This window comes from Convolutriloba macropyga, chromosome 5, assembly GCF_964194025.1.
Source record: "Convolutriloba macropyga chromosome 5, txConMacr16.3, whole genome shotgun sequence".
Classification (NCBI taxonomy): Eukaryota; Metazoa; Xenacoelomorpha; order Acoela; family Convolutidae; genus Convolutriloba; species Convolutriloba macropyga.
In genome coordinates, this window is record NC_134472.1 from 75,653,675 (window position 1) to 75,681,280 (window position 27,606).

The 27,606-nt window shown below is 38.0% G+C and overlaps 1 protein-coding gene across 1 annotated transcript in view; it reads right to left on the minus strand.

The window, feature by feature from the left end:
* Nucleotides 1-5,372: 5,372 nt before the first annotated feature.
* Nucleotides 5,373-27,606, minus strand: part of LOC142339660 (uncharacterized) — a 39,898-nt gene continuing 17,664 nt past the window's right edge. The window contains exons 3-8 of the mRNA XM_075389856.1: nt 19,134-19,266; nt 18,692-18,908; nt 17,692-18,428; nt 14,473-17,454; nt 14,003-14,143; nt 5,373-6,574 (exon numbers count right to left, since the gene is read on the minus strand). Of these exons, the coding sequence (XP_075245971.1) occupies nt 6,540-6,574; nt 14,003-14,143; nt 14,473-17,454; nt 17,692-18,428; nt 18,692-18,908; nt 19,134-19,266 (4,245 nt within the window). The 3' untranslated portion in view covers nt 5,373-6,539. The remainder of the gene's footprint in view (nt 6,575-14,002; nt 14,144-14,472; nt 17,455-17,691; nt 18,429-18,691; nt 18,909-19,133; nt 19,267-27,606) is intronic.

Genomic DNA, 27,606 nt, shown 5'->3' on the forward strand with positions numbered 1-27,606 from the left:
GCGAACTTCTCTCAAACGACAGGCGAGCACTGGGTTACGTTTTCAACGATAAGCAGGGGGTGGGGTGAACTTGGAGAGGGGGTGAAGAGGGGGTTGGCAAGTTGAGGTGGGGGATGGGGTTGCTTTTTTGGGTGGGTGAGGGATGGTGATGGTTGAGGTTGGTTGAAGAGGAGGAGGTCGAACTCTAAAAACCGCCCTTCACACAATGAATTTATGTCTCCAAAACTTTTTAGTTGAATTGCATACTTAGAGTTCATTCAGCTGAAATCCTAAGAGCCCTTAATGCCCTCCGCGCGTTACCTGTTATTCCCTTTTTGAGGACGAAATGTCAAAATGGTTCGACGAAAAAACGGTCAAGCAAAAAATTGCATTAAAAACACCACATGACTATTATAATTGCAACAAACTTCGTTTGAGAAATTAATAATTTCACCATTGCATCTAAAAGCCTAATATATACGTAAAATGGTCAAAACTGCCTGTAAACCTACAACTATTTGTTAATAAATGTGGAAGCAATACCTTTGGCAATACCTAAAAACAGAGCGTTAAAATTACCAGGTTAATCCGAATAAGGCGCACGTGAACGAATAATTTTTCTCGCTTTCAGTCATTTCTCTCTCTCTACATTACAAATCATTACATTACAAATCATTATGTAAAAATATGGCACGTGCATCATTGCAAATGATGTGCATCCACTAAGCTGGGGTGGGGGTGGCACAAACGGAAAAGATCCCAATTTTCAAAGGTTTTCAGCCATGTCAATTAGTTTGAGGATATGTTTCCTTTTCCCTGTCAACAAATTTATTGTTCTCATTAACATGAGGATGAACGAAAAAATAAGCTTTCCAGCACTGATTATGGTTTGCACCACCGAATAAGAGCTGCGATCATAACTGCGTGCCGTATAATTTAGATAGGAAGAGCTACGGTAATGAGTTGAAAAAATCGACTCGGCTTACAAAACTAAGATAAAAAGCACCAATTACACCTAATTATTAGCGATAAATTGTTATTAATTATACAATTTTAATCCGCAGAAGCGTTTTCACCCCTTTTGTACCCCATTCATTACAAAAATTATTTTCTTTAACCTCAAATTATTTTAATTCATCTAGTTTTACACAAAAGTCATTTTGCTAATTGAGTTAAGTCACACCAAATCACAACCTAATCACGCATAGGACCCAAAAATTCTTGCGAGTGAGAGTAAAAAAAAAATCATCACGCGCACAAATGAAGTAAAAAGGAAGAAAATGAGATAATAGACAAAATCTTGATTAGGCTGAGCCAATTATTGTAGCAATTAGGCGAAAATTTTCAACTAACGTTTTGTGGAAATTAGTTGCTACAACCAATTAAAACACTTATGGACGGTTTCTCAAAATCTGCTTGAAGCTGCAAAATACTCAAGTGTCCCTAAAATTTGTCTTAACGTAATAAACATACCCGGCAGATTGCCGGAAAAAAGCCGCCGTTGATTCCAATAAGCATAATTGGGATTGAAAGAAAAGATATTGAAAAAAAAAGATTTTTGTACAAAAACATTTTTTAAGTCCGATTTATTTTGATGGCATTTCGTAGTTGAACATACTTATGTTTCTTAGAGAGAGGCTACAGGGGCTACTACTAAAACCAATAAGCGTTAGAGAGAGGTAACTAATACTTATAGGAACGACGTTCAAATAGCGGGCATCTAAAATTGGGCTTTCTGGGTTTATCCCGTTTCTATTTCTGGCTTCAATTTTTATACTGACTCTGTTCATTTTGAATTGCTTTGCTTAACAAGTGATGTTCAAAAACACTTTTAGCAGAATGAGAGAAGAAAGAAACTAGCCTAGAGAAGTCAAAAAGATTTCACGCAAAATGTTGAAAAAGCGGCAAAATGAGGTAAAGCGAAGCATTTTTTGTTCGACGAAGTAAAAAACATAGCAGGACAAGTCCTGACGTACAATTCAAAGAATTTTCATTGACTAAACAGAAAACTAGACCAAACACGGACTATGAATGGATTGTGAAAACCATTTAGAAAAAAAATCTGATCCAAAAAATCGAAAAAATTATAAAAATCAAAATGAAATTGCCGCATGTGAACAAAAAACCACTAGCGAGAAAGCGAATATTTGTTTAAACACCGTTTTCTCACTATACTTTAAATTTAGAGCGAGAAAAATTCACGCCGCAAAACCACTCGCTTTTTCGCTCTACTTTCTGTTTCGGCGTGACCAAAATCACTACTCCAATTTGACTTCAAAAATCATGAAAATGTGTGAACAGATCTTAAAAAAAAAAGACAGCACCCCAATACAATTCAAATTCTTTGAATTGTAAAAAAAAATAGGAGCGCTATAATAGCCGGCCGAGAAGATGAGGGCGGCTATTAATAAATAACAAAGAAACAGAAAAAGGGTCAAAAAGTCGGCAGGATTTAAATATAGTTCTATCCCACAGTTGTACCAACACATCTCTCGCAGTTTACCGCGCCACAAAGCTCAAAACAATTAAGAATAAAGCAATGTCATAAGAAAAATTAAATGCTTCCTTTTCACCGTAGTAACTGTTGACAAAACTTTATGGCGTAAGGCGGATTTTGAAGTACAGTCTTTTCATTGGTTTTCGCCTAGTTTCCACAGAAAATTAGTTTAACTTTTCACCTAATGGCTACCAAAAATTGCTTCAACTAATCCAGCTTTCGCCTCATATCCTACGCCTATAAAAACATACCCGGCAGATTGCCGGAAAATAGCCGCCGTTGATTCCCATAACTCTATTGGGATTGAAAGAAAAGAAAATATCAACCAAAATTGATATTTGTACAAAAGCATTTTTAAGTGCGATTTATTTTGATGTCATTTCGTAGTTGAACATACTCCTGTCTCTCAGTGAGAGGCTACAGGGTCTAGCATCAATACCAATAAGCATTATAGATAGTAACTAAAACTTATGAGAACTAAGTTCAAGTACCGGGCATCTAAAAATGGGCTTTATGGGTTTATCCCGTTTCTATCTCTGACTTTGATTTTTTTATACTGACTCTCTTCATTTTGAATTATTTTGCTGAGCAGCTGCTGTTTAAAAGGACTCTGAGCAGAATGACAGAGGAGTGAAACTAGCCTAGAGAAGTCAAAAAGATTTCACGCAAAATGTCAAAAAAGCGGCAAAATGGTAAAGCGAAAAAAAGTTCGACAAAGTAAAAAAAAATACGTTCGCAATAATAGCCGGCTGAGAAGATGAGGGCGGCTATTAAAAAGAACTAAACAAACTTGACAGGGGAACAAATTTAACTTTTGCAGCTGTTCAGTAACGCGTCAGATGACGTAACAAAAAAGAAACAAGAGTACCGCTATATAGCTACGCTCACATTACAGCTTTGCAACCAAAATATATGAAATTACAAAAAAAGTGTAAACATAGCTGGCAAATTACCAGAAAATAGCCGCAATAGCTTCATAGATCTGTAGTCTCAAAAAAAGTTAAAAAAGACAGACCAAAAAAGAAACCTATTCCTTTCATTAAGGGCTGAGATATTAAACTTTGATTGAGAATCTGTATAGCTTACTGCTGTTTCTATTAGCTGCTCTCTAATAACCTTCATTTAGAGTGACACACGAACATTTGACCATATCTCTTTGAATTAAAGTAAATAAAGTCAATTTCAAGAGGAGGAAGTCTTTTTTGTGAGTGAGGTAAGTCAAGTGTGACCAAAAAATTAATCACGCGAATGAACAAAAAAACTCACTCCACCAAGAGCGAAAAATGACGTCACGCACGCAATTCAGTTGAAATTGCATGAACGAATGAACAAAAAGCAGATTCGAAGTGGTTGTGACGTCATATGGTCGTAACAAAAATTGTGACGACGAAATAAAAAAAACCAAGAGAAGGCCAATAATAGCCTCAGCTATCACTTCGCGGCTATTAACAAATGCTACCATCAGTAATAGCAACAATAAAGCATCATAAACTTCATCAAATTTTTGGGTTGATAGCTAAAACAAACCAACTAGCGTCAGATGAATCGCTCTCGAACGACCGGCTGGGAGGAGTACAGCTCAAAAGTATTTCAGGTAAAAAAAAACTCGGACCTGATAAGGGTTGGAGCCATCGAACTCCAGAACAGCAGTCAGCCATTTTAACCACTAGGCTAGAAACACGTCGTTACTCAACCGCTAACAATCACTTTTATATTAGCAATAAACTTTATTTCAATGAGAGCAATTGAAATCACTCAAAATGAAGCTTGAAGTCACAGAATGTTCTAGAAGAAAAGCGCAAAATTGGTCAAGCAAAAAATTTTCATAAAAAGACCAACACATACAATAACTGCTTCAAACTTCGTTCGACAGCAATTAAAAATTAGCAATTAAAACATCTTGACTTCCAAGATTTATACAAAGCCAAACAAAATTAACTTCTTTTTCGCTAGTTTTGTTGATCACGGAAAAACAAGGAACAAAACGTTTTCACTAAGAATATGAACTATTCTCACTAATATCAGCTCAAAAAAGTTTTAAGAGGTCGATAAATATAGAATGAATTCAACAACCAAACCAGATATACAAAGAATCTAGGAATAAATTCAGTATGATGAGATTAAGACTCATTAATACACTTTCGCGCTATGCCATTGAGATGACAATGACGAATTACTTTTTAACTTTGCATTTAACTTCAATCTAACAGCATAAACACCCAAATCGAGCGGCAATGGTGACAATGGCTCAAAAGCTAACTCTAACATAAATTCAATAAATCAAAAATCAACAGTAGTTTTATTTCAATCATTAACTCCTTCCATTGACTTCGATGTTCTTCACAAAGCGAGAAATAGGGAGCACAGAATAATCACCCAGATTAGATTTCACGATTTAAGATGTATGTAGAGGCCGGGAGGATGACAAACAAAAATAGTAAGTTCTACATAAAATAGTTATAACTAGCAGTAAACTAACCAAAACCTGCTAGTACTTTTTAAATGTAAACAATAGCTCCAAATCAACACATATTCTACCATAGTTTAATTTGCTCATTTTCTGATAATTTCAACATAGGATCAATACCCAAATTACAAACTAATCATTGGAGTTTCAGAAAATGTCAAAAATATATATATGCGAGTTTGAATAGGTTATCTATCTCACAAAATTCGAGGAGGTAAGAAATCATGCCAAAACTATCCATTTATCCTCAATAGAAAAATAACTCAAAGTGTTCTCTGCCAACTACCTCAGCGAATAATCGTAAGAACACTACGCGTTCTCCATTCCTCAAAAATAAAGCCACGCTTCATCAAATGAATAATAATTACTCAACTATGAAACCTTAATTATTTCCACTGAAATTAATGCTTTCCGGCCAATAATTCCCCTAAAAGTGTTTACTAAATTTGAGAAGAGCGGAGGGTGTTGTACAGGCATGTTTCTCCCACTGGAACTTCAATTTTACATCTTTGATGATAAGCATAGTATCACTTTTTACAATTTAACATATAATGGACGGTTGATGCGCTCAGCGATGAATCAGAGAAATTAAATATTTTGGCTGTCATTATAAGCAAAATTGAGACACGGTAGTAGAACATTAATATTATTTTTGCGCTATAAATCAAACGAAATGATAAAATTGTAATAAATTGAACAAATTAACAAAACGCGGATAGTTAAATTTTAAATTCAATTGGAAAAATAAACTCTCTAAATGTGATCCAACGACAGCAACGAACGAGCAATTAGTTTTAACTTCCACAAACAGGAGGCGAAACGGACATTTGTATTATCATTACTATTAACATCAACTTAAATAGCAGCTCACAGCTTTCATTAAATAGGCCATATAATAATTCAACAACAACAACAACAGCAACAGATCTCGCTAGGTGCAATCTTCAACATAAGAAGTGCTTAACTTCTGCAGAAAGAATTAAATACAAAACAAGTAACGAGTCTCAGAACAGCAAGATATAATGATCATTAGATACCAGCTCACGTGCCAATTGTACTAAATTTAAACTAATTACGCTGTGGCAACCCTTTAACATCTTATCAAGCTGATATGGTAATCTTTATGATTTTGTCGAGTTAAAGAAGACTTTGTCATTGAAATTTTTGACATGCAGTATTTGAGAGTTTAACAAAACAATTAATTATCTAATTGAACCAGGCTAGACCTCTGACACAATAATCAAAAGAGGGCCAATTTTCCGTGCAGTAACAACGCCACCAGTTGTAAACTAAGCATTGAAATAAAACTGCAGATTGTGAAGAGAGAGAAGGAGACTTCTACGATAATAGCCCACTTAATAAAAATCGTCTGGAGATTTCGTTTCTGAACGGCAGTTAAGCAGTGGTTTTCCAAGGTGAGGAGGGTAAGGAGGTAATCAAAGCATGGTTACTCGATGCGATCCGCACTCAATCAGTACTGAAATCATTGGCGTTAAGGACTAGTTGCAATGGGCGATTGAATGAATGCAGGTACATCCCCGTTATATTGCACGGTCGGTCTGACTTGTGGGGTCCAATGATCCCAGAAAACCAGGGCTATGTAGATCTGGTACCAGCAATTACAGATACAACTAAAACACAGCAGCAGTCAGAAATGCCAACTTGTCAACATGCAAATTGTACCAAAAACACTATAGAAAAATCGCAGCCTTTGACCAATCTGTCCTTTAGAGTAACTGAAGTAGGAGAAGCGAAACGCTTATTTAAGTTAAAACCAAGCTCTTGAAAGAAAACAATCCTTCTCTGAATCGACAAAAAATTAATTAAAATATTTGATCGCAAAAAAACTCGGCATTCACATCATTGAAGCAAAGAAAAAATTAGAACAATCAGTAGTCCATTAGAGAAAACCTGAGAAAACCAAAAGATCTAAAGCATAGCCGGCAGATTGCCGGAAAATAGCCGCCGTTAATGCGCTTGATGCACATCGGGATTGAACCAGAAGAAAAAAAGAAGAGACAAATTGACCGAATTTTTCTCCGTTTTTTTTTCAGTGTCAGAAAGTGTTCTAATTTGGTGCGCAGATTCCATTAGATTCTAAAACTACACTTAATTCAACTTCTAAACTGAAATCTAACAAGCCTTATATCAATGCCAGTAGCAAACACAAATGAACTTTGATAACCTAATTCCCAATGACTTAATGACCGGGCTTTATCGGTTTATCTCCTCTCTTTTGATTTTGATCTTAAGACTTGGACAGTATTCGCCACATTGCGTAATCGAGTGCCTGAAAAAATTTAAAATTCATTCAGTTGAAACAGTGAGCGAAGTAAGTCAGAAGTCAAACGTGAAAATCGTGACTAAAAAACGATTTTTTTAGTAAAACGAAAAACGTGATCAAAAGGTAAAGCGAATTAAAAAAGGAGAGCGCCTAAATAATAGCCGTTGAGAGGCTGATGGCTGCTATTAATCATTAGATAATATATAATTCCAATTGCGCGACTAACCCTTGAATTTTGAACCGGCAAAAGATTGTCGAATGATTATACATAACACACTGTATGCTAATTGAAAAATCCAAAATTCACAAAATAATGAAAAAAATAACAATAAAAAACATACCCCGCGGATTGCCGAAAAAAGCCGCCGTTGATTCCCATAACTCTATTTGGGTTGAAAGAAAATAAAATATCAACAAAAATTGATTTGTGTATAAAAACATTTTTACGTGCGATATATTTCGTAATTGAACATACTCCTGTATCTCAGTGAGAGGCTACAGGGTCTATTATCAATACTAATAAGGATTGAAGATAGTAACTAAAACTTATGAGAACAAAGTTCAAGTACCTGGCATCTAAAAATGGGTTTTATGGGTTTATCCCGTTTCTATTTCTGACTTTGATTTTTTTATACTGACCCTCTTCATTTTGAATTGCTTTGCTGACCAGCTGCTGTTTAAAAGGACTTTGAGCAGAATGACAGAATAGTGAAACTAGCCTAGAGAAGTCAAAAAAAATTTCCCGCAAAAAGTCGAAAAAGCGGCAAAATGGGTAAAGCGAAAAAAAGTTCGAGGAAGTAAAAAAAAAATAGGAGCGCTATAATAGCCGGCTGAGATGAGGGCGGCTATTAATTAAATAGAGAAGCTAATAATTCGCTAGAAAGCAAGTCTCGATAAATGAAAAAATACCCGGCATATCGCCAGAAAATGGCCGCTATTGATTCCCAAAGCCCCAATTAAGATTGACAGAACAGACGAAATGAGAAAATTGATTGACGTACGAAAACGTGCGAACTTTAAAGTGCGAACAATTATGATTTCATTTTCATTTTGGTGTTAGACATATTCCTGGTTTCTGATGAGAAGATACAAAAGCTAGTATCAAAACCAATAAGACTGTAACTACGACTTGACAAGATTCAAGTAGCGGTCATCCAAAACTGGGCTTCTAAGTGTTTATCCCGTTTCTAAATTTCATTTCGTTTTTTTTACACTGATTCTGTTGATTTTAGATTGCTTTGCTGAAAAACTGCTGTTCTAAAAAAACTTGAGTAGAATGAGCGATGAATGAAACTAGCCTAGAGAAGTCATCCTAGAAATCATGCAAGATGTCGATAAACCGGCAAAATGGGGTAAAGCGAAACAAATTTTCGAAGGACAAAAGATAGCAGGGCAAATCTTCAATTACAAATCGAAGACATGAAGAACTGAGAACAACAACAATTTCCGGATGCATCCTGAAATCGAATAACAAGAAGTCAACAAAAGTAAATAAAACAATACAAAATGTCAAAACAAAACAAATACATTTCATCTCTTTACAAATACAGTGTTATGGAAGTTATTATTCCAAACAAAGTCAATTTCGAAATCATTTACACAAAAACACTGCCGAAAAAAAGGACAACAAATGAAATTTGTCAAAAAAACAATTTTTATGAATGCGATTGAAATTAAGGGAGATCAAAGTCAACGAAACACGCAACTAAAACTTAATTTCTTCAACAAACATAATTTATTAAAACATTTCCCAAAAGAAAGGAAAATGGGTAAAGCGAAAAAAAGTTCGACGAAGTAAAAAAAAATAGGAGCGCTAAAATAGCCGGCTGAGAAGATGAGGGCGGCTATTAAATAAACAGAGAAGCTAATAATTCTCTAGAAAGCAAGTCTCGATAAATGAAAAAATACCCGGCATATCGCCAGAAAATGGCCGCTATTGATTCCCAAAGCCCCAATTAAGATTGACAGAACAGACGAAATGAGAAAATTGATTGACGTACGAAAACGTACGAACTTTAAAGTGCGAACAATTATGATTTCATTTTCATTTTGGTGTTAGCCATACTCCTGGTTTCTGATGAGAAGATACAAAAGCTAGTATCAAAACCAATAAGACTGTAACTACGACCTGACAAGATTAAAGTAGCGGTCATCCAAAACTGGGCTTCTAAGTGTTTATCCCGTTTCTAAATTTCTTTTCGTTTTTTTTATACTGATTCTGTTGATTTTAGATTACTTTGCTGAAAAACTGCTGTTCTAAAAAACTTGAGTAGAATGAGCGATGAAAGAAACTAGCCTAGAGAAGTCTATCCTAGAAATCATGCAAGATGTCGATAAACCGGCAAAATGAGGTAAAGCGAAACAAATTTTCGAAGAAGTACAAAAGATAGCAGGGCAAATCTTCAATTACAAATCGAAGAATTGAAGAACTGAGAAGAACAACAATTTCCGGATGCATCGTGATATCAAATAACAAGAAGTCAACAAAAGTAAATAAAACAATACAAAATGTCAAAACAAAACAAATACATCATCTCTTTACAAATACAGTGTTATGGAAGTTATTATTCCAAACAAAGTCAATTTCGAAATCATTTACACAAAAACACTGCCGAAAAAAAGGACAACAAATGAAATTTGTCAAAAAAACAATTTTTATGAATGCGATTGAAATTAAGGGAGATCAAAGTCAACGAAACACGTAACTAAAACTTAATTTCTTCAACAAACATAATTTATTAAAACATTTCCCAAAAGAAAGGAAATATGAACTTTCAGGAAAACAATTGGGGGGCACACAAAAAAGTAGCAAAAAATGCAGGCAACAATCAAAAGTTCCAAAATAGTGAAAATAAATCGTGTAGAATTAGATCCAATTATTCATAATTAGATAGCAATTCAGACCTATCATTAATCACTAATCGAAAGGACAACGAAAAATTTCAAAAACTCATAATTCAAAATAATCTCGAATAATGTTGATATCAAGTCGCGTGAAAGTCTTAAAACCAGCAGCTTTGAATTTAAAAATAAAGGGAGAACATCAGAACAAAAATCTTTATTGAAGCAAGTGGTTTCAAACTAGTGAAAAAATTTGATACGAAAAAAGCCGCTAAATTGATCCCATTGAGACTCATAAGAGCCAGCGACTTGGAGCTGGCCATGCTGGGACTAAATGACCATTAATTCAACTCAAATCAGTAAATTAACTTTAACATGCCTCAAGGGAACCATTGAGATCCATCATTCATGAGAGCATATGACAAAAAACGGGCAAAGTAAAAAAAGATCACCTTTATCTCATGCAGAAAAAAAAGCGTCAAAGTTTAAGAATAACCTTAGGCTTCTTTTGGGGGCTTTAAACAAGTGCAACTGAGCATCATTAGAGCATGCGTATTGTCTTTTAAAAGTAATCGTAGAAGATGCAAAGAAAAAAAGAAAACATACCCCGCAGATTGCCGGAAAATAGCCGCCGTTGATTCCAATAAGCATGATTGGGATTAAAAGAATAGAAATTGAAAAAAAAAATAGATTTTTGCACATTTTGATGATGGCATTCCGATTTATTCTGATGGCATTTCGTAGTTGAACATACTTCTTTTTCTTAGAGAGAGGCTACAGGGGCTACTATCAATACCAATAAGCATTAGAGATGGTAACTAACACTTATAGGAACGACGTTCAAATAGCGGGCATCTAAAATTGGGCTTTTATGGGTTTATCCCGTTTCTATTTTTGACTTCAATTTTTGTATACCGACCCTGTTCATTTTGAACTGCTTTGCTGAGCAACTGATGTTTAAAATCACTTTTAGCAGAATGAGAGAAGAGAGAAACTAGGCTAGAGAAGTCAAAACGGTTTCACACAAAATTTTGAAAAAGCGGCAAAATGAGGTAAAGCGAAACATTATTTTGTTCGACAAAGTAAAAAACAATTAGGAGCGCTATAAAAGCCGGCTGACAAGATTAAACATAACAGAAGGCAAATTTCAGCACGTGGAAAATTTGCTCTCAAAACAAGTTTAAACATCATTCCCTCACTTCACTTAAAACACTTTGAAAATAGAAACGTTTAAAAAAAACTGCTCATTTTTTGTTCCTCTCACTACCCAAAGTGACTTAAAATCAATACTCCATCTTAACTTCTCATTGACAAGAAAAGGTCAACAAAATTATAAACAGATCTTAAAAAGACAGCACACCAATACAACTCAAAATCTTTGAGTTGTTAAAAAATAGGAGCGCAATAATAGACTGTTGAGAAGATGAGGGCGGCTACTAACCAAAACAATTATTACTGCGTTAATTAATAACACAAACGCAACGGAAACTGCTTATAACAATCTCTGTTACGGAGAGCAAAATTTTGACTAACGTCGGAAGAGTTGCTCTCGAACGGCTAGTGGGAGCTCTAATCTATTGCAGCCTGCTTCAGTTGGGAGGGGGCGTAACCAAAATCGCTAAGCGGGCCTCAAATGATGGGCAGAGTGCGCGATGGGGGTAGGTTTGCGAAGGCTAGATGACAGGGGGTTAAAGTCGAGATGTGAAGTAGGGTGGAAAATTTGAGTGTTTGGAGGGGGGGGGGGAGTGAGGGAGGGAGGTCAAACTTTAAGATTATGATTCGCCCTTCACACCATTAAATTATCTCCTCAAAACAGTTTTGGTGAACCGCATTCTTAGAGTATAGTAAGGCTTAGGTTTCAGAGAACTTATTGCCTTCCGGGCGCTACTTCTTTATTCGTTTTTGAGGACGAAAAGGCAAATGGGTCAAACGAAAAATGGTCAAGAGAAAAATTGCAAAAAAAAGATCAGGACTAATATAATTAATACAAACTTTGCTTTATTTAAGAGCAATTATTTATTTTAAGAAAAACTGGCCCCAAGAAATCTTTCAGGATAAAAACATCAATTAATTCATGATAGCATTATTAGTCGATTCTCAAAACTGCATTATTAAATGAAAGCAACAAAAAATAAACATAGCCGACTAACGTCGGGCGAATTGCTCTCAAACGACCGGTGAGCGGTCGTTTGAGAGTCTCCAAAAAGTTTGAGCTGTGAAACAGAGCTGAAAGGCTCTAAGAGCACTTAATGCCCGCTGGGCGCTACCTGTTTATCCCGTTTTTGAGGACGAAAAGTCAAAAGCGTCAGACGAAAAATCGGTCAAGCGAAAAATCGCATAAAAAAAAGACCAACAGGACTAATACAATTGCTACAAACTTCGTTTGAGAGCAATTAAAAAATGAACAGGAAACGGCAGAAGTCTTAAAAAAATTGAAAGTTTATTGCAAATTATCATAGATTGTGTAAAAGGTTATGGTCCCAAAGACTACCGTAGTAACACATTTGAGTGTTTTGGTTTCCGATCAGCAACGTATCTTGATGAGGTTTCTATTTGTTATGTATCAAAAATCTAATTAAACTTGGTATAAAATATACCGCACAATATAACCTGAAAAAAATGTAGTGGCAGTGAACATATCAGAGCTAAACGTCAACAATCAGTATCACCGGAAGTCATGATCAAATTATGAATTTGATTCAAAAGATTGATGAAAAACAAAAACGTGCAAAAAAACTAGAATGAAGTCACAAATTAAAAATTCGGTGGGGTCCAAACCGGCCAAAAACCGCCCTTTACAATATGATTTTGTTTTCTCAGAAGCTTCGATGAATTTTACACTAACAGACTTGCGGCAGTCAAATGGTGAGACAAATAAAATCGGTCAAGCGAAAAATCGCAGAAAATTAATAGAGTTCGACTAACCCATCATTTGATAAAAAATTTTAACAAGAACATAGCCGGCAGATTGCCGGAATAGCTGCGAAAGAATAGACCTGCGTGCCATATAATAGAGATAGAAACAGATACAGATCTAAATTGAAAAAAAAATCGACGCCGCTCAAAAAACTAGGTAAAAAAACATTCAGCGATAAATTAATAAAGCTTGTTAAAATTCATTCCACAGAAGCCTCTTATTAAGGACCTTTACTGCACATTTGAGTTCCTTTGACCTTAAACAAATTCAAATCAAATTTAACTTTTTAAGTGCAAAAGCCATTTTATTGAGTGAGGTACGTCACGTATGATCAAAATCTAATCAGGCAAATAACCTAAAAAGTTTTGCTAAAGCGAATGAGAAATGACGTCACGCGCGCAAATGCCGTTAGTGAGAGGAAGAAGTCAATCAGAAAATTTGACTTTTTCAGCTTTGCTGTGTGAACAAATGTAAAACCAAAGAGCCTCAGACGACGAAACAAAAAAACATAGCAGGACAAGTCCTGACGTACAATTCAAAGAATTTTCATTGACTAAACAGAAAAATAGACCTAGAACGGACTATGAATGGATTGGGAAAACCATTTAGAAAAAAATCCTATCCAAAAAATTGAAAAAACAGTAAAAATCAAAGTGCAATTGTCGCATGTGAACAAAAAACCACTAGCGAGAAAGCGAATTTTTGTTCAAACACCGTTTTCTCACTCCACTTTAAAATTAGAGCGAAAAAATTTCACGACGCAAAACCACTCGCTTTTTCGCTCTACTTCCTGTTTCGGCGTGACCAAAATCACTACTCCAATTTGACTTCAAAATTCATGAAAATGTGTGAACAGATCTTAAAAAAAAGACAGCGCCCCAATACAATTAAAATTCTTTGAATTGTAAAAAACCAAGAGCACCGCAATATAGCTCCGCTCAGCTTACAGCTCCGCAGCTATAATAACAAGATTACCAAAGCTCATCATAGAGCTGTAATAATATGAGTGTTACTAACCATCTTCAAAGGTGATTTCAGTTATCGGTTTTTGATTGGACAACGAACAAATTGCTGATTCGATATTCTCAGCTGTAACAAGATTGCGCTGTTCTCCCTCGATAAAACCCTTCTCAATCAAATACTTCAGCACCGCCGCACCTGAAACGAAAAACTTAAAACTCATAGTCACACAAGACATTGACGGTGACGGAAACCACGATTTAGTTCTAGGTATAAAAATGGTGAATTTGTTTCCCTCAACTCAGTAGAGTATGATAAACCAAAATTTAAAGTCTGCTTCTCAAAAACGGTTTCTATTGGTTGCAATAGATCATCCCGTACTCAATTGGACCCTCTAAACTATGTTCAATGGAAAAAGGAATAAATTTATTAGCGGAGGTTTCCGAAAACAATGCTTTTGATCAAAAGTATTAAAGCAGTTTCAAATTGCTCGCCTCGTTAAGTTTTTACAAAAAATTGAAACAAACCTCTAGCGGGAGGTTCTTCTGGAGTCATTGGAGGAGCAGGACTTGGTGTTAAGAGTGAATCATTGTTGAGAATTGTACAGAGAGGACTTTGAGCGATTTGAGAAAACATCGAATCAAATTCGTGGAAATCATTGGAGGAGATGGAACTGCCTTGGGAATTCTGGTCGTGTTCAAATGTCGAATGGATCTCCATCATTGACGATACCTTTTGGACTTGGTTTGACTCCAGAGATCCAGTTGATAAAAATGGATCTGTCGTACTACTCTTCATAGGAATTGGATGATGGTGCATGCCAGACGATCCCGCGTTTCCACTATTGCTGCTGGAACTCGATTCCCAATTCATGGAAGACTGAGAAGGAGCTCTTGCTACATTGCTGTTTCCTTCCCAAGACATATTGAGCTGCTGTTGACTTTGAGATATAAGGGTATGTTGTTGTAAATCATTTACACTTTGAGAAACGTACTGGACACTTGGCATATTTGCACCTTGCCTCTGCTGTTGTGTTTGTTGCTGCTGCTGATGCTGCCATTCTATGTTCTGAGAATGATCAACAGGATAAGGTTCTTTAAACATGTGTTCCTCGACTTCATTCTGAGAAGGGTTGCTGTGCTTATGGGGAGTTTGCTGCGTTGTGTACAATTCTGGATCCGTCAAGTCCATATTGGATGAATGCATTTCAGGAGCCACTTTTTGCGCTATCTGATAATACATTGGGTGCTGGACGTTCTGAGCTTGGGAGAAAACTACGTAGCTGGAAGATGATTGTTGCTGCAACGTATTAGCCTGCTGTGGTTGCTGTTGCTGATTGAACCCTTGAACATTGCCCATAGACGCCGAGGACTGAGCTTGCAACCCAGGAGCTGGTGTCGGCGTGGTATTAACTTCTGGTGCTGATAAAACACTTGATGGAGCAACACTCGGCGGTGGACCCGATGCCACACTTGGCGGGGGAGCAGAATTCACGCTGGGAGGAGGTTGATCTATGGTTTGAGGGACCATACTTGATTGCATTTGGTCTCTTTGGGGTTGGAACTCGTTTGTTGCCGGTTTGTAGTAAACTTGCTGAAACTGATTCTGCGTTTGCTGCTGGGCGCTATACATCGCTTGTTGTTGTTGTTGTTGTTGGTTTAAGCTAATAGTCGGAATCTGTTGATTTTGCGGTGTTGGAGTTTGCTGTGTTAAGACATTCTGTGGTGTTTGTTGCTGGACTTGTTGTTGTTGAATAAACGATTGCTGCTGCTGTTGTTGAACTGGCTGTTGCTGTTGAACTTGTTGGTTTATAACACTTTGTTGAAATTGAGCTTGTTGTTGAGGAGCAACACTAGGCGCCCCAACAGAGGCTCCAGACGTTTGAATTTGGTAAAACATGGCGTTACCACCAGCCAATTGTTGTTGCTGTTGCGATTGCTGGTTGTTCTGGATAGTAGCAGTTTGCTGTTGCATTATGTCCACTGTATTCACAGGAGGAGCTACACCTCCATTGATTTGATGCTGTTGATTCTGAGACATGCTTTGGTTTTGCTGGGTGCAAGGTTGCATTTGACTCATATGCTGCTGTTGATTCGGTTGTTGCTGTTGTGTGGGCACTGGCTGGCTCGGATGTCTAACCAGTGGTGGCGGCGCCTGGTGTTGGATCTGTTGCTGGTTCTCAATGACGTAAGTTTGCTGGCCTTGTTGGGTCTGATGCTGCTGCTGCTGTGGCTGTTGTTGAAACACCTGGTTCGGAGGAGACGATACCATTTGTTGCTGTTGGTTTTGTAATGATTGCGCTGCAATTTGTTCAACAGTGTTGAACTGAGGGGCTGTATTTTGTTGGGCAGTTACTTGAGGAGAGTTCTGCTGCGACATTTGACCAATCTGTTGGTTTTGAGCAATGTGCTGATTCTGATTGACCTGCTGGCTCTGAAGAATTTGCTGCTGGCTCTGTCCTGAAAATGTAACTTGCTGGTTTTGCGCTTGTTGCTGCTGCTGCTGTTGACTGCCTGCAATGTTGGCCAATTTCAAAGCTTCCTGTTCAATCAAGTTCAGCAGCTGTTCTGTGTTGAAATTAGGCTGCTGTTGTTTTTGCAGTGCCTCAACCGCATCGATCAACATTGGGGCGAATGGAGCCAAGTCTGGGTTCTTGGCTATGGCTGCAACCGTGAGTTGTGCTGTCTGTGAAGACGGCAATTTGGAATCGAAGCTTTGAGAATTGTTTCCTTGTTCCATAACTTGAGTGAATTGCTGAGCACTGGAATTGACCATCACAGGCGCTGGCTGAATTTGCTGTGAGTGTACCTGGGGTGGTTGCTGCTGCATTGTTTGAATCTGATGTTGCTGAATATTTACTGACTGTGGTTGCTGCTGTTGCTGAGAACTACCAGGACTGTTATAGTTCATTTGATTGACTGATGAAGGGTTGGAATTAGAGCTGCCTCCCAAACTCATTTGAGACTGGGGCGGGGGTGTTGCGTCTAACTGAGTGGACGTTACTGATGGTTGTGCAGCTACTGATGCTGGGTTGCTGCTGGTACCAATGTTGGCAGACGATTCATTTTTGCCGACATCTTTATGATAATGCTGGACAAGTTGAATCACGAATTCCGCATAGGTCGAGGGATTCGGACTATTAGCACCAATTAGTAGTAAGCCTTTTATAATACTGTTCAGGTCAGGAGTGTTAGAGTCAGCAGCAGCCGGAAAATTCAACGCAACTTGCTGTGATGAAGCGCTATCTTCTGATTTGACAATGTTTTGAAGAACGGCGTTTGTTAAGGGACTGTCAGAAGGAGGATTTTGTTGTGTCTGTTGTGGTTGAGTTTGAGCAGTGGCAATTGGTGCCTTAGAAATGTCCATTGGAACACTGGATCCCCCCGGTTGGCCAACATTCGTTCCGCTCTGTCCACTCATTATCTGTTGCTGTGTAATCTGACTTTGCTGCACGCTTGGGTTTCCCGATGTCATGTCGTTGAACGCCACATTGTTCGACCCGTTACCTCCTGAAGAAAGATGTTCATGGTCAAAATAACATTAGTTACACTGACTTAGTTGGTTTCCAAATTTACCACAAAATAAAGAAATTTTTAGGATTCTTTAACTTCGAATTTAATGCAAAATTACGATTTAATTTAAAACGCCAAATTAAAAGAGCTAGATTTTGACTTCGCATTATCACAAATTCTACATTCTGTGAAATTTTAGAAGTGATTTCCTTCAGCAGAAGATGAAGTGTTTACCAATAATGGAAGCAGCAGGAAGGACATTTTGTTGTATTTTGAAGTTGGACACATTGCCTAAGTTAGGGCCATGAGGAAGCACACTTTGAGCTGGGGGCACATGGGTAATGAGACCTCTGGGCATCACAATCGGCTGTGAACAGGAGCCTCCGTTACTCTTCACGCCACAGGAACTCTCTGATTCTGGCTTTATGAACACAGAACTGTTGACACTGCTCACAGCGCCTACATTTGCAAAGGACACGTTGGTCAGCATCTGCTGAGAGAAGCCAGTCTGCACTGGGGTCGACTTCAACGCCATCTGCTGAGGAATTTGAAACACTGGAGGCTGTGTTAGGAATTGAAGACGGTTATTGGGATCTTGCGAACCAGAAGCATGTACCACAGTTGGAACCGGCTTTGAACTGCCGGATAAGGAGCACGGACTTGCTGCTGCAGCAACGGAATTCAGAGTAAACCCCAAAGATTGCTGAATGGCTGGAGTTATATGAAGAGTTTGGATAGGGACATTGGAATAAGCACCATGTGGAAAAGTTCCAGGAATTGACTGTGTCACAGCTGGCTGATTGGTAGGATTCGCAATAACAGTTGAAGGACCCATTTTGGTATTCAAACTGTTGTTGGAATCAGATGCAACGGGACCTCCCCCACCACCACCGCCTCCACCAGCACCACCTGAGCCGCTTCCTGGACTCTGGTCCATCACAACTTCGTTCTCTGGCTGGCTAGTGCGAGATCTAAATATTCATCATTCGTAAATACAGTATCTTTGCAGCCTGAACAGAATCCTCCAAAAGCGATCCTATACAAATCCTTTGAATGTACAAAGTAAATTAAAATTTGGCTTCAAGATTCCATCTTGACTTTCCAGAAACAACTGTAAACCAAGAGCACATTATTTCAAATTGATCCACATCTTTGGGTCAAATTCACTCATGAACTTACCGAGATATGCTCTCCACATTAAACGATATTTTCTGAAAAAGTTATTTTCTGTTACCTTTTTGCAGATGTTCCTCCACTGTATGATGCGGCAACAGAAGAGGACATGACATTGTTCGAGAGAGAGACGGAGCATGTCGAGGTCATGATAGACTGGGGGTTGTTCAGGTCTGAGGGGGCAATAGCGGGTGTCGGAATGGTCATTATAGGGCACTGGTTCAGGGGTGCTGCCGGCAGAGATAAAATGGCTTCTAGGGTTGATACTTCTTGCAATACTGAAAAAGCACAGGCTGCTAACAAACAAAAGTTTGGAAAAATAAAATGCTACAAACAATCCGAAATAAATTAAGAACCCTTGCAAATTAAGCATATAAGAATTTTTCTCGACATTGTAATTTTTTTCGCTCGGCCTGACAATCTGACGCTAAAACCTTGATACACCCGAAAGCTGAAGTCTGATATACACGTGACAAGTTGGACTAGAATTAAAGGGAGGTAACCTTCATTTGGCATGTAGACAAATACAGCTGGATCGCTGACTTTGTTGTCCCCGTTTGTCACTGTCACTTCACAGTACACAGGTCTGTTGATGGCCACCTCGGGGTACGCTGGGATGCGACAGCCCAGGTAGTGCTAGAACATTGATTGATATTTATATCTTCAAAAAACTTAGAAACGTCGGACCAATTGCTCTCAAACGGAAGGTACGAATAGACGACTGTTACTGTTCTTCTTTAGTGAGAAGGGATTATTGCTTCCAAATGATGCTATCATAGCTGATTGCAGACCCAAACAATTTAAACATACCCGGTAGATTGCCGGAAAAAAGCCGCCATTGATTCTTCCAATAGCCCGATTAGGATTGAAAGAAAAAAATGGAGAATTTGATTGATGTACGAAAATATTTTTAAAGTGCGAATTATTTTGATTACATTTCATCGTTAGACATACTCCTGCTTCTAAATAAGAAGACACAGGGGCTAGTATCAATACCTATAAGCATTAGAGATAGTAACTAAGACTTCAAGTCTTAAGAACAAACGTCAAGTAGCGGGAATCTAAAATTGGACTTTACGAGATTATTCCATTTCCATTCTTGACTTTGCTTTTTGATCCTGATTTTGTTCATTTAATTGAGATTTAAAAGCAATTTGCGAGCCAAAAAGAAACTAGTCAAACGAAGTCAAAAATATTTCACGCAAGATGTCGAAAAAGCAGCAAAATGAGGTAAAGCGAAACAAACTTTTATTCGACGAAGTAAATAGAAAAACATAGCAGGACATGTGATGAAATACAATCAAAAGGAGTTGATAAACTAATGACCAGGCAATTAATATCTTTACAATATTATACTAAACAGGCAAAAAGCCATGACATTAGACGTGGCAAAAAATACAAAAATTGAAGAAAAGATTCGAAAATTTTGTTTCTCGAGATCTAATGTTTTGTGAAACAAAAACTTAAGTAAAACAAAAAACGATATCAAAAGTTCTAACGATTTTTCTAAAAATACCACTAGTCCTGAAGTACAATCCGAAGATTTGAATAATATAATGACATGATAATTATCATCTTCACGGCAACATCAATTTAAGATAGACAACAAAGACCATCACTCTATATGCACCAAATTGAATAATATAAAATCAAATAACAATCTTTTTTCCCATGAGCTAATGTTTTAGGAATCTCCAAAATGAACAAAACTAAGTCACGTATGATCAAAATCTAATCACGCAAATAACCTACAACTTTTGCTAAAGCGAGTGAGAAATGACGTCACGCGCGCAAATGCCGTTAGTGAGAGGAAGAAGTCATTCAGAAAATTTGACTTTTTCAGCTTTGCTGTGTGAACAAATGTAAAACGAAAAAAAAGGCGTCAGACGACGAAACAAAAAAAAACCAAGAGCACCGCAATATAGCTTCGCTCAGCTTACAGCTTCGCAACTATAAAAAGATTGACCCTACGCATGCTTAGAATGAGTAAAAAATACAACAACCCAGTGGGAATCATTGGCAAACAGAGCAAGGAAGCATAAGCTAAGGATAATGGAATAAAGAAAATTGAAAATCAGTGAAGTAAAATTAAAATAAAAACATAACTACGAGGCCAATGAAAACTATTTTTAGAGGGGGCGACAAGACCACAGAAAAACTAAAATAAACATACCCAGCAAATTGCCGGAAAATAACCGCCGTTGATTCCTCTAACAAGATTTGGATTGAAAGAAGAGAAAAAACTTGGAATTTTTGTACCAACAATTTTAAAGTGCGAACTGTTTTGATGTCAATTTCTGCTGAACATACTCCTAGTTCATAGTCCATAGCTCATTTCATAGTGAGACCACACGGGGCTAGTATCAATGCCAATAAGAATTAGAGATAGTAACTAAGAACAAACAGTAACTAAGAACAAACAGTATTGGCATTGATACTAGACCACACGGGGCTAGTATCAATGCCAATAAGAATTAGAGATAGTAACTAAGAACAAACAGAATTTACGCAAAATGGTGCGCAAGCTGTGAACTAAGGTAAAGCGAAAAAAATTTTATTGGACGAAGTAAAAAAAAATAGGAGCGCTATAATAGCCGGCCGAGAACCTGAGATATAAAAAAGAAAGACCAAAAAATCAATATTCTTTTCTTCAAAGAAGTGTCAAATTCAAAAAATCGAATGCTATGAACTCAAGCTACAAAATAGGTGCACTTTTTTAGCAACTAATGACACCTGTCATAAATGACACTTGAAAAACGACAACGAAAAACAACCCGTTTTCGCAAAAACTAAAGTAGTTGCTGATACTTTTGTGAATATTAACATATTGAATTCACTAAGAGAATTAGCTATAAACTGTAAGGAATGTTTCAATTAACTAATGTTTATTACCAACGAAAGATAACTATCTTGGAACAAATATTTGAAGTATTTTTAAAAAAAATGAAAATGAACAGCGTATAATTCATGGAAGGCAATAATAATAATGAGCTGAAACGATGAACTCTATGCATTAAAGCGTCCTTAATAACGAATGAGGCCCATCATTGATGAAACTAAGAGATAAGACAACGAAGTGACAAAACAAATTCTCGAAACTTAAAACATCGAGAGGACTTCTTGAAAACGAATAGTATTAAAGTCAAAGAAATCAAAAACTAAATAAAGCAAAATCGGTCAACGTAGTTTTTATTGGGAACCAATGAGACCTGTCGCTAGTGCGGTTATATGATAAGACAACAAGTTCAAAAAAATCTCTTAAAGCTTTTGAGATTAAATATTGTAAAAATCAAGAATACAACTAGCTATGAGTTCGCATCAATGATTGAGTTCATCTATGTTTGATTAGCAAACAACGAAAACTTTCATTAATGAAACTAAATGATAGAACATGAGAAATATTTAAAAGAGCAAAATTCAAATTTTCACTATTTTTTCATGACCACAAATATTGTCAAAGTCATAAAAAGCCATAGCAGCCCATTGATGAATCCAAGCAACTATAAATAGGCGCAGTTAGAACACTTGCGTATCATTAGAATAGCACTCAAGATAAGAAACACTGAAAACAAGACAAATTGACGCACGCAAAAAATTCACCCTGGAAATTTGTCCAAACAAAATTTCTCACTTCACTTCAAAGATAGTGTGAAAAAACGCCTCAGGACCAACTCCATTTTCTGCTCCCATTACTACTTAAGCGTGACTAAAATCACCCTTCGATCACTCATTGACGAGTAAAAGCCAAAAAAGTGTGAATACATCTTAAGAAAGACCGCACTCTATTACAATCCAGGTACTTTGTATTGTATAACACAAAAAAGGAGCGCAAAAATAGCCTACTGAGAAGATGAGGGCGGCTATCAAACAACATAACTGAACACACCCATAACTTGACTCCGAAACGATCAGCGGGGTTCAACTTTCTGACTTTTGAGACATGTTAGCCCTGCAAAAGCACTGGAAACAGGGAAACAACCACCATATCTGTTACTACATTAGATGAATCCGTTTACAACTCTGAAACAAAAGTGTTTACAACTCTGAAACATAAGCCGACAGGCGGTGCAATCTAATTTCGAGGGGGGGGGGGGGTGGGGTGCAGATTTGAAATGTTTTATGGGTGCAAAAACGACCCCGCCGGGGATTCGAACGCCGACCTTTAAATTAGCAGTCTGACATCTTAACTACAATGGCTTTGATTTCCTTCAGCTCAGGAATCACTCTAATGAACAAACTTGATTTCACAACGAGAGTAGCTTATAAAGCACGTGACAAAAAAGCACGTGCGTTGAAATAAAGTCGCCGAGTTGATGAGAGCTAAGCTCGAAATTGAATTCCTTTAAAATTTGGAACAACCTTATTGAAGTAAATTACCTCAAGAGTTTAAGACCGAGCTTCAAAACCCGGTGAGATTGTTCTTGATCACCCCCCCCCCCCCCCTCCAACGTCGTACCGCCGCTAGCCCTTTAAAAAAAAGCAGTCGAGTACTGCAACAGAAATAGCCACAACGGGGAGGACACTTCAGAGAAAATTTTTGTCCTATAAATTTTTGTCCTAAAAATTCCTCGGCAAGTCATCAAAAAAGCAGTGGTCGACAACAACACGATCAAAAGTCTAGCTATCGCAAAAAAGAACCTTCGTTTCGGGAAAGCACTTCGTTTTTTTTTTACGATTTGCAATCCCCCGTATGATATAAATACAGTTTCGAATATGGGAAAAATGAATTACAATCTAAGAAAAACTGTTGTGAACGATAGTGTTCGTCTGCAAATCCAGTCTCAAGATAATGCTAGCTCACGAGACATCATTGATGACTCTGACCCCATGAGTGATGCAAATACTGGTTTGACGCAAAACTTTCAAGACTTGAGTGTAAAAGAGCAATTCCACACAACACCAGGAACCATACTTTTCATCCCCGACACTGTCAACAAACTCTATAAGGTGCAAGTGTTAGAAAACTCGGGGCATGAAACCAAAATTAGATATAGTGGTTGGGGCTCAGAGCACGACACGTGGTTTAATGCGAAATCAGTTTGGGCCTATTCGAAGCACAAACATAACTTGAAGAATCGCAAAAAAATAACAAAAGAAATTTCAGATAAAATTGACCTACTCCTCGCGTCGTGTGAGCAGAACCAGCTTGATGATAATTTCTTTGAAAACGTTGAACAAACAATACTGAACGAGAACAAAAAGTTGCCCTCTTTACAGACAATAGTTAGTTCACATGTTCCAACATGCCGTTTCGTTCCGGTCAAATTTAGAACTAAGTGGTCACAACTGCTAACCAGCATCCTGGATGATTGTGCCACAACACCAGATGACGAACTAAATTGGCAGAAATTGTTTTCTGTTTCGAAGTGAATCCTGCGTGCGAGCAACCGAGGAGGTAAAAAGCATAAACGAAATCAGGATCAGCGGCTCTCCGATCGCATCGATCGATGGAATGCGGGTGAATATGCAAACCTTTGGACAGAAGCTTTGGCAATGAAACAAGCGAGAAAAAAATCCACAAACGGAATAGAAGAATTAGCCAGTAGAGCTAAAAGTCTATGTTTGCAAGGTCAATTTGGTCGCGCCGCAAAAATACTGTCATCTGAGGGACTTGCGCCTAATAACAGAGGTACTCTGAAAGCACTAGAAGAGCTACATCCCAAAGAAGTGCCTCCAACTTTGCTCCAACCAGACAATGTTGCTTCAAGTGCGTATCAATTTAGTGATAACATAGTTTTTGAACAATTGAAAACTTTCAGCAAGTACACTGCAGCTGGTCCCTCCAAGATGTATCCAGAGCATCTATTGCACGCAGTAGAGTGTACTGCTCCCGACCACTCTGAATCCGCCCTTAAAGGAATAACAAGGTTTGTAAATACAGGAAGCAGGGGTAATTTCCCTTCATTTGTTTCAAAAGCCCTCTGCAGCGCATCGCTCACCGCTCTATCCAAAAAGAAAGGAGGAGTACGTCCAATAGCTGTCAGTGAAATCCTGAGGCGCCTGATTGCTAAATGTTTGGTGAAAGAAGCAAAATCAGAAGCAATTGAGTTGTTCGATTCCATTCAGCTAGGGGTTGGAGTCAGCGGAGGTGCGGAAGCAATTATCCACTCTGCAAAAATCACCTACGAAAAGATCCTCAACGCTGAATCTAATGAAGGAGTGCTTCAGATTGATTTCCGAAATGCCTTTAATTCGGTTAAGCGTTCACACTTACTGCAAGCAGCATGCGATTTCATACCAGGTATCGCAGCCTTCACATATTTTTGCTACTCTCAGCATGTGCCACTACTGTACAATAACGCCAGTCTTCAAAGTGAATCGGGTGTTCAGCAAGGAGATCCCTTGGGTCCACTTCTCTTTTCGTTGACGTTATGGCCTGTTATAGAAAAAATAAGAGACGCGGTTCCAAATCTTACCCAGCACACTTGGTATTTGGACGATGGTTTTGTTGCAGGTTCAGAAGATCAAAACCGAACTACGCTCGATATCTTAGCTAATGAAGGTCCAAAAAGGGGTCTGTATTTGAGGAAAGACAAGTGCGAACTCTGGTCAATCGTAGATCTACCTTCAGTTGATCGAGAAGTTACAAGAAATATGGGCAATGGTTTTGAAGTACTGGGTGCCGCAGTCGGATCACCAGAATTTGTTTCTTCTTGCCTGCAGAAACGTGTTCAGAAGGTTGTGTCGCTCTTGGATAACTTGAGTTATCTGGATGATCCTCAATGCGCTCTCGGCATACTTCGTTATTGCCTAGGGACACCAAAGTTAGTCTACTCTATACGCACTAACACGCCGACAAGACATCTGATCGATGTTTTAAAAGTTTTTGATTCCAGCCAACGGGATGCGTTAGATCAAATAATAGGTGCTGTCACCTCTGACAATGCGTGGTTGCAGTCAACTTTGCCAATAAACAGTTCAGGCCTCGGAGTGCGACAATCGCAAGAGCAGTACAGAGCCGCATATGTGGGCTCTGTGATAGCATCTGATGACTTGGTTCAGAAAATTACATACCAGCGCGCGTCAGACAGTAGAGTTTTTAAGGAACTCTATGCAAGCCTTGAACCTTTCAACTTAAATTCCTACACACAGAAGAAAATTAAAGAAGCTGTAGATACTGAAAAGTTTTCAGAGCTGCTAAGAATTCAGTCGTCAAACAGGGAGAAGGCAAGACTGCAATCACTCTCGTTGCCTCATTCCGGCGCATGGCTTGCGGCACCTCCAGTTCCTGCCTTAGGTCTCCATATGTGTCCCAGTGAATTTCAAATTAGTGTCAAATACAGACTAGGTATTGCAGTTTATGAAGATGAAAGAAAATGTCCTTACTGCAGGTCTGGGACCCTTGACATTTTTGTGACCACGCCGTCATCTGTCCCGGAAGAGGGGATGCAATTTCTCGGCATGACAGGATTCGTGACCGTTTTGCATCAGCTTGCTCAGCAGCTAATTTGTCCCCAGTCATAGAAAAACGGAACCTTATTGCAGGAAACGGTTCTCGCCCTGGCGACATATTTCTGCCTTCATGGAAATCAGGTCGTCTAGCTGCTCTAGACGTCACCGTAACTTCTCCACTGCAACCAAACATTATAAATCATGCGGCAGAGAAGTCTGGTTACGCGATTGAAGCAGCCGAAGAGCGAAAGTATGCACAACACGAAAATGATTGCTCTGAGCAAGGAATTTTGTTTGTTCCCCTTGCTGTTGAGTCATTGGGTGGTCTGTCAGTCACTCTCAAGAAAGCGTTAAAGCGCATAGCCCTGTTAGCTGACAGCAGGAATTATCAGTCGCAAGGACATGCTATCGCTTTTGATAGATTGGCTCAGTCGGTTTCCGTTGTGATTGTACGAGGATCGGCTACAATGTTGCTTGCACGAGTCCCGTAACCCCAATTTTTGCAAGATTTTTGGACAAATTCTATTTCCGCAAACATTGTGAACTCCAAGAAGAAAGGAGTCTTTTGAGAAGCGTCACCCAATGAGAGGGGACCTTCGTTTTTGTAAATATTGTCTCACCCAATGAGCGGGGAGAACATAAATAATTTTCAAGAGTTCATAGAAGATTGAAACGAGAAGAGTTCTGAAACTTAAGGAGAACAGGACTGATGTTATAGAGTGCGATTGAGAAGAGTGAAGAATTCTTCAACAAAAAACACACTTATTTGAACCTTTAATGAGCAAAAACTTTTAATTCCGAATCAAAGTTTGATAACAAAGATTTGTATTAATTCATTAATTGACCCCTCAAAAAAAAAAATTATATCACTCAAAACTGAAGTTGTGAAAAAGTCACTCAGGCACTCAAAGAATGCTTTAGAACAAAAGCACAAAAACTGTCCAGCGAAAATTTTGCATAAAAAGACCAACACAACACGTTTACAATAATTGTTTCAAACTCCGTTCAAAAACAATTAAACATCACTGTGTTAAAAAAGACATTATATAATAGCCGTTGAGAGGCGAACGGCGGCTATTAATAATACAGTTTTAATTTTCGATTTAAAAATAAGAGCTAGATAGAATCATTAACTACTGATGGGCTCAGGGTCATTGAATTCGAAGAAACAAAAAATTCTTTTGAATACTGTAGTTATGAATTAATTCAAACGACTTCGTTTCGGTAAATAATCTACCAAATCCACAAGAATTCGTGAGTAGAATGAAATAGTTGCCATTGCTCAATCAGCATTGAAGCATGATATACTTCTTGGTAAATCAGTTAGTTTTATGCTTTCGGCGCTTCTTCTTAGAAGCTCAACCAAAACAGTTATACTAGATTCTCCTACTTTACATGTATATTATTGAAATGCAATAGTTTTCTTAGAGTAACATAAAGTCGTTATAGTAGCTATAGTTACATAACACAAGTGTCTACAACTGATTAAGTGCCCACGACATTTACACGCATTCAAGACAACACTCTTAGTGGCTTCCCTGTGAACACATGTGATTAGCCCGATTGCATTCCATAAGAGGGGAA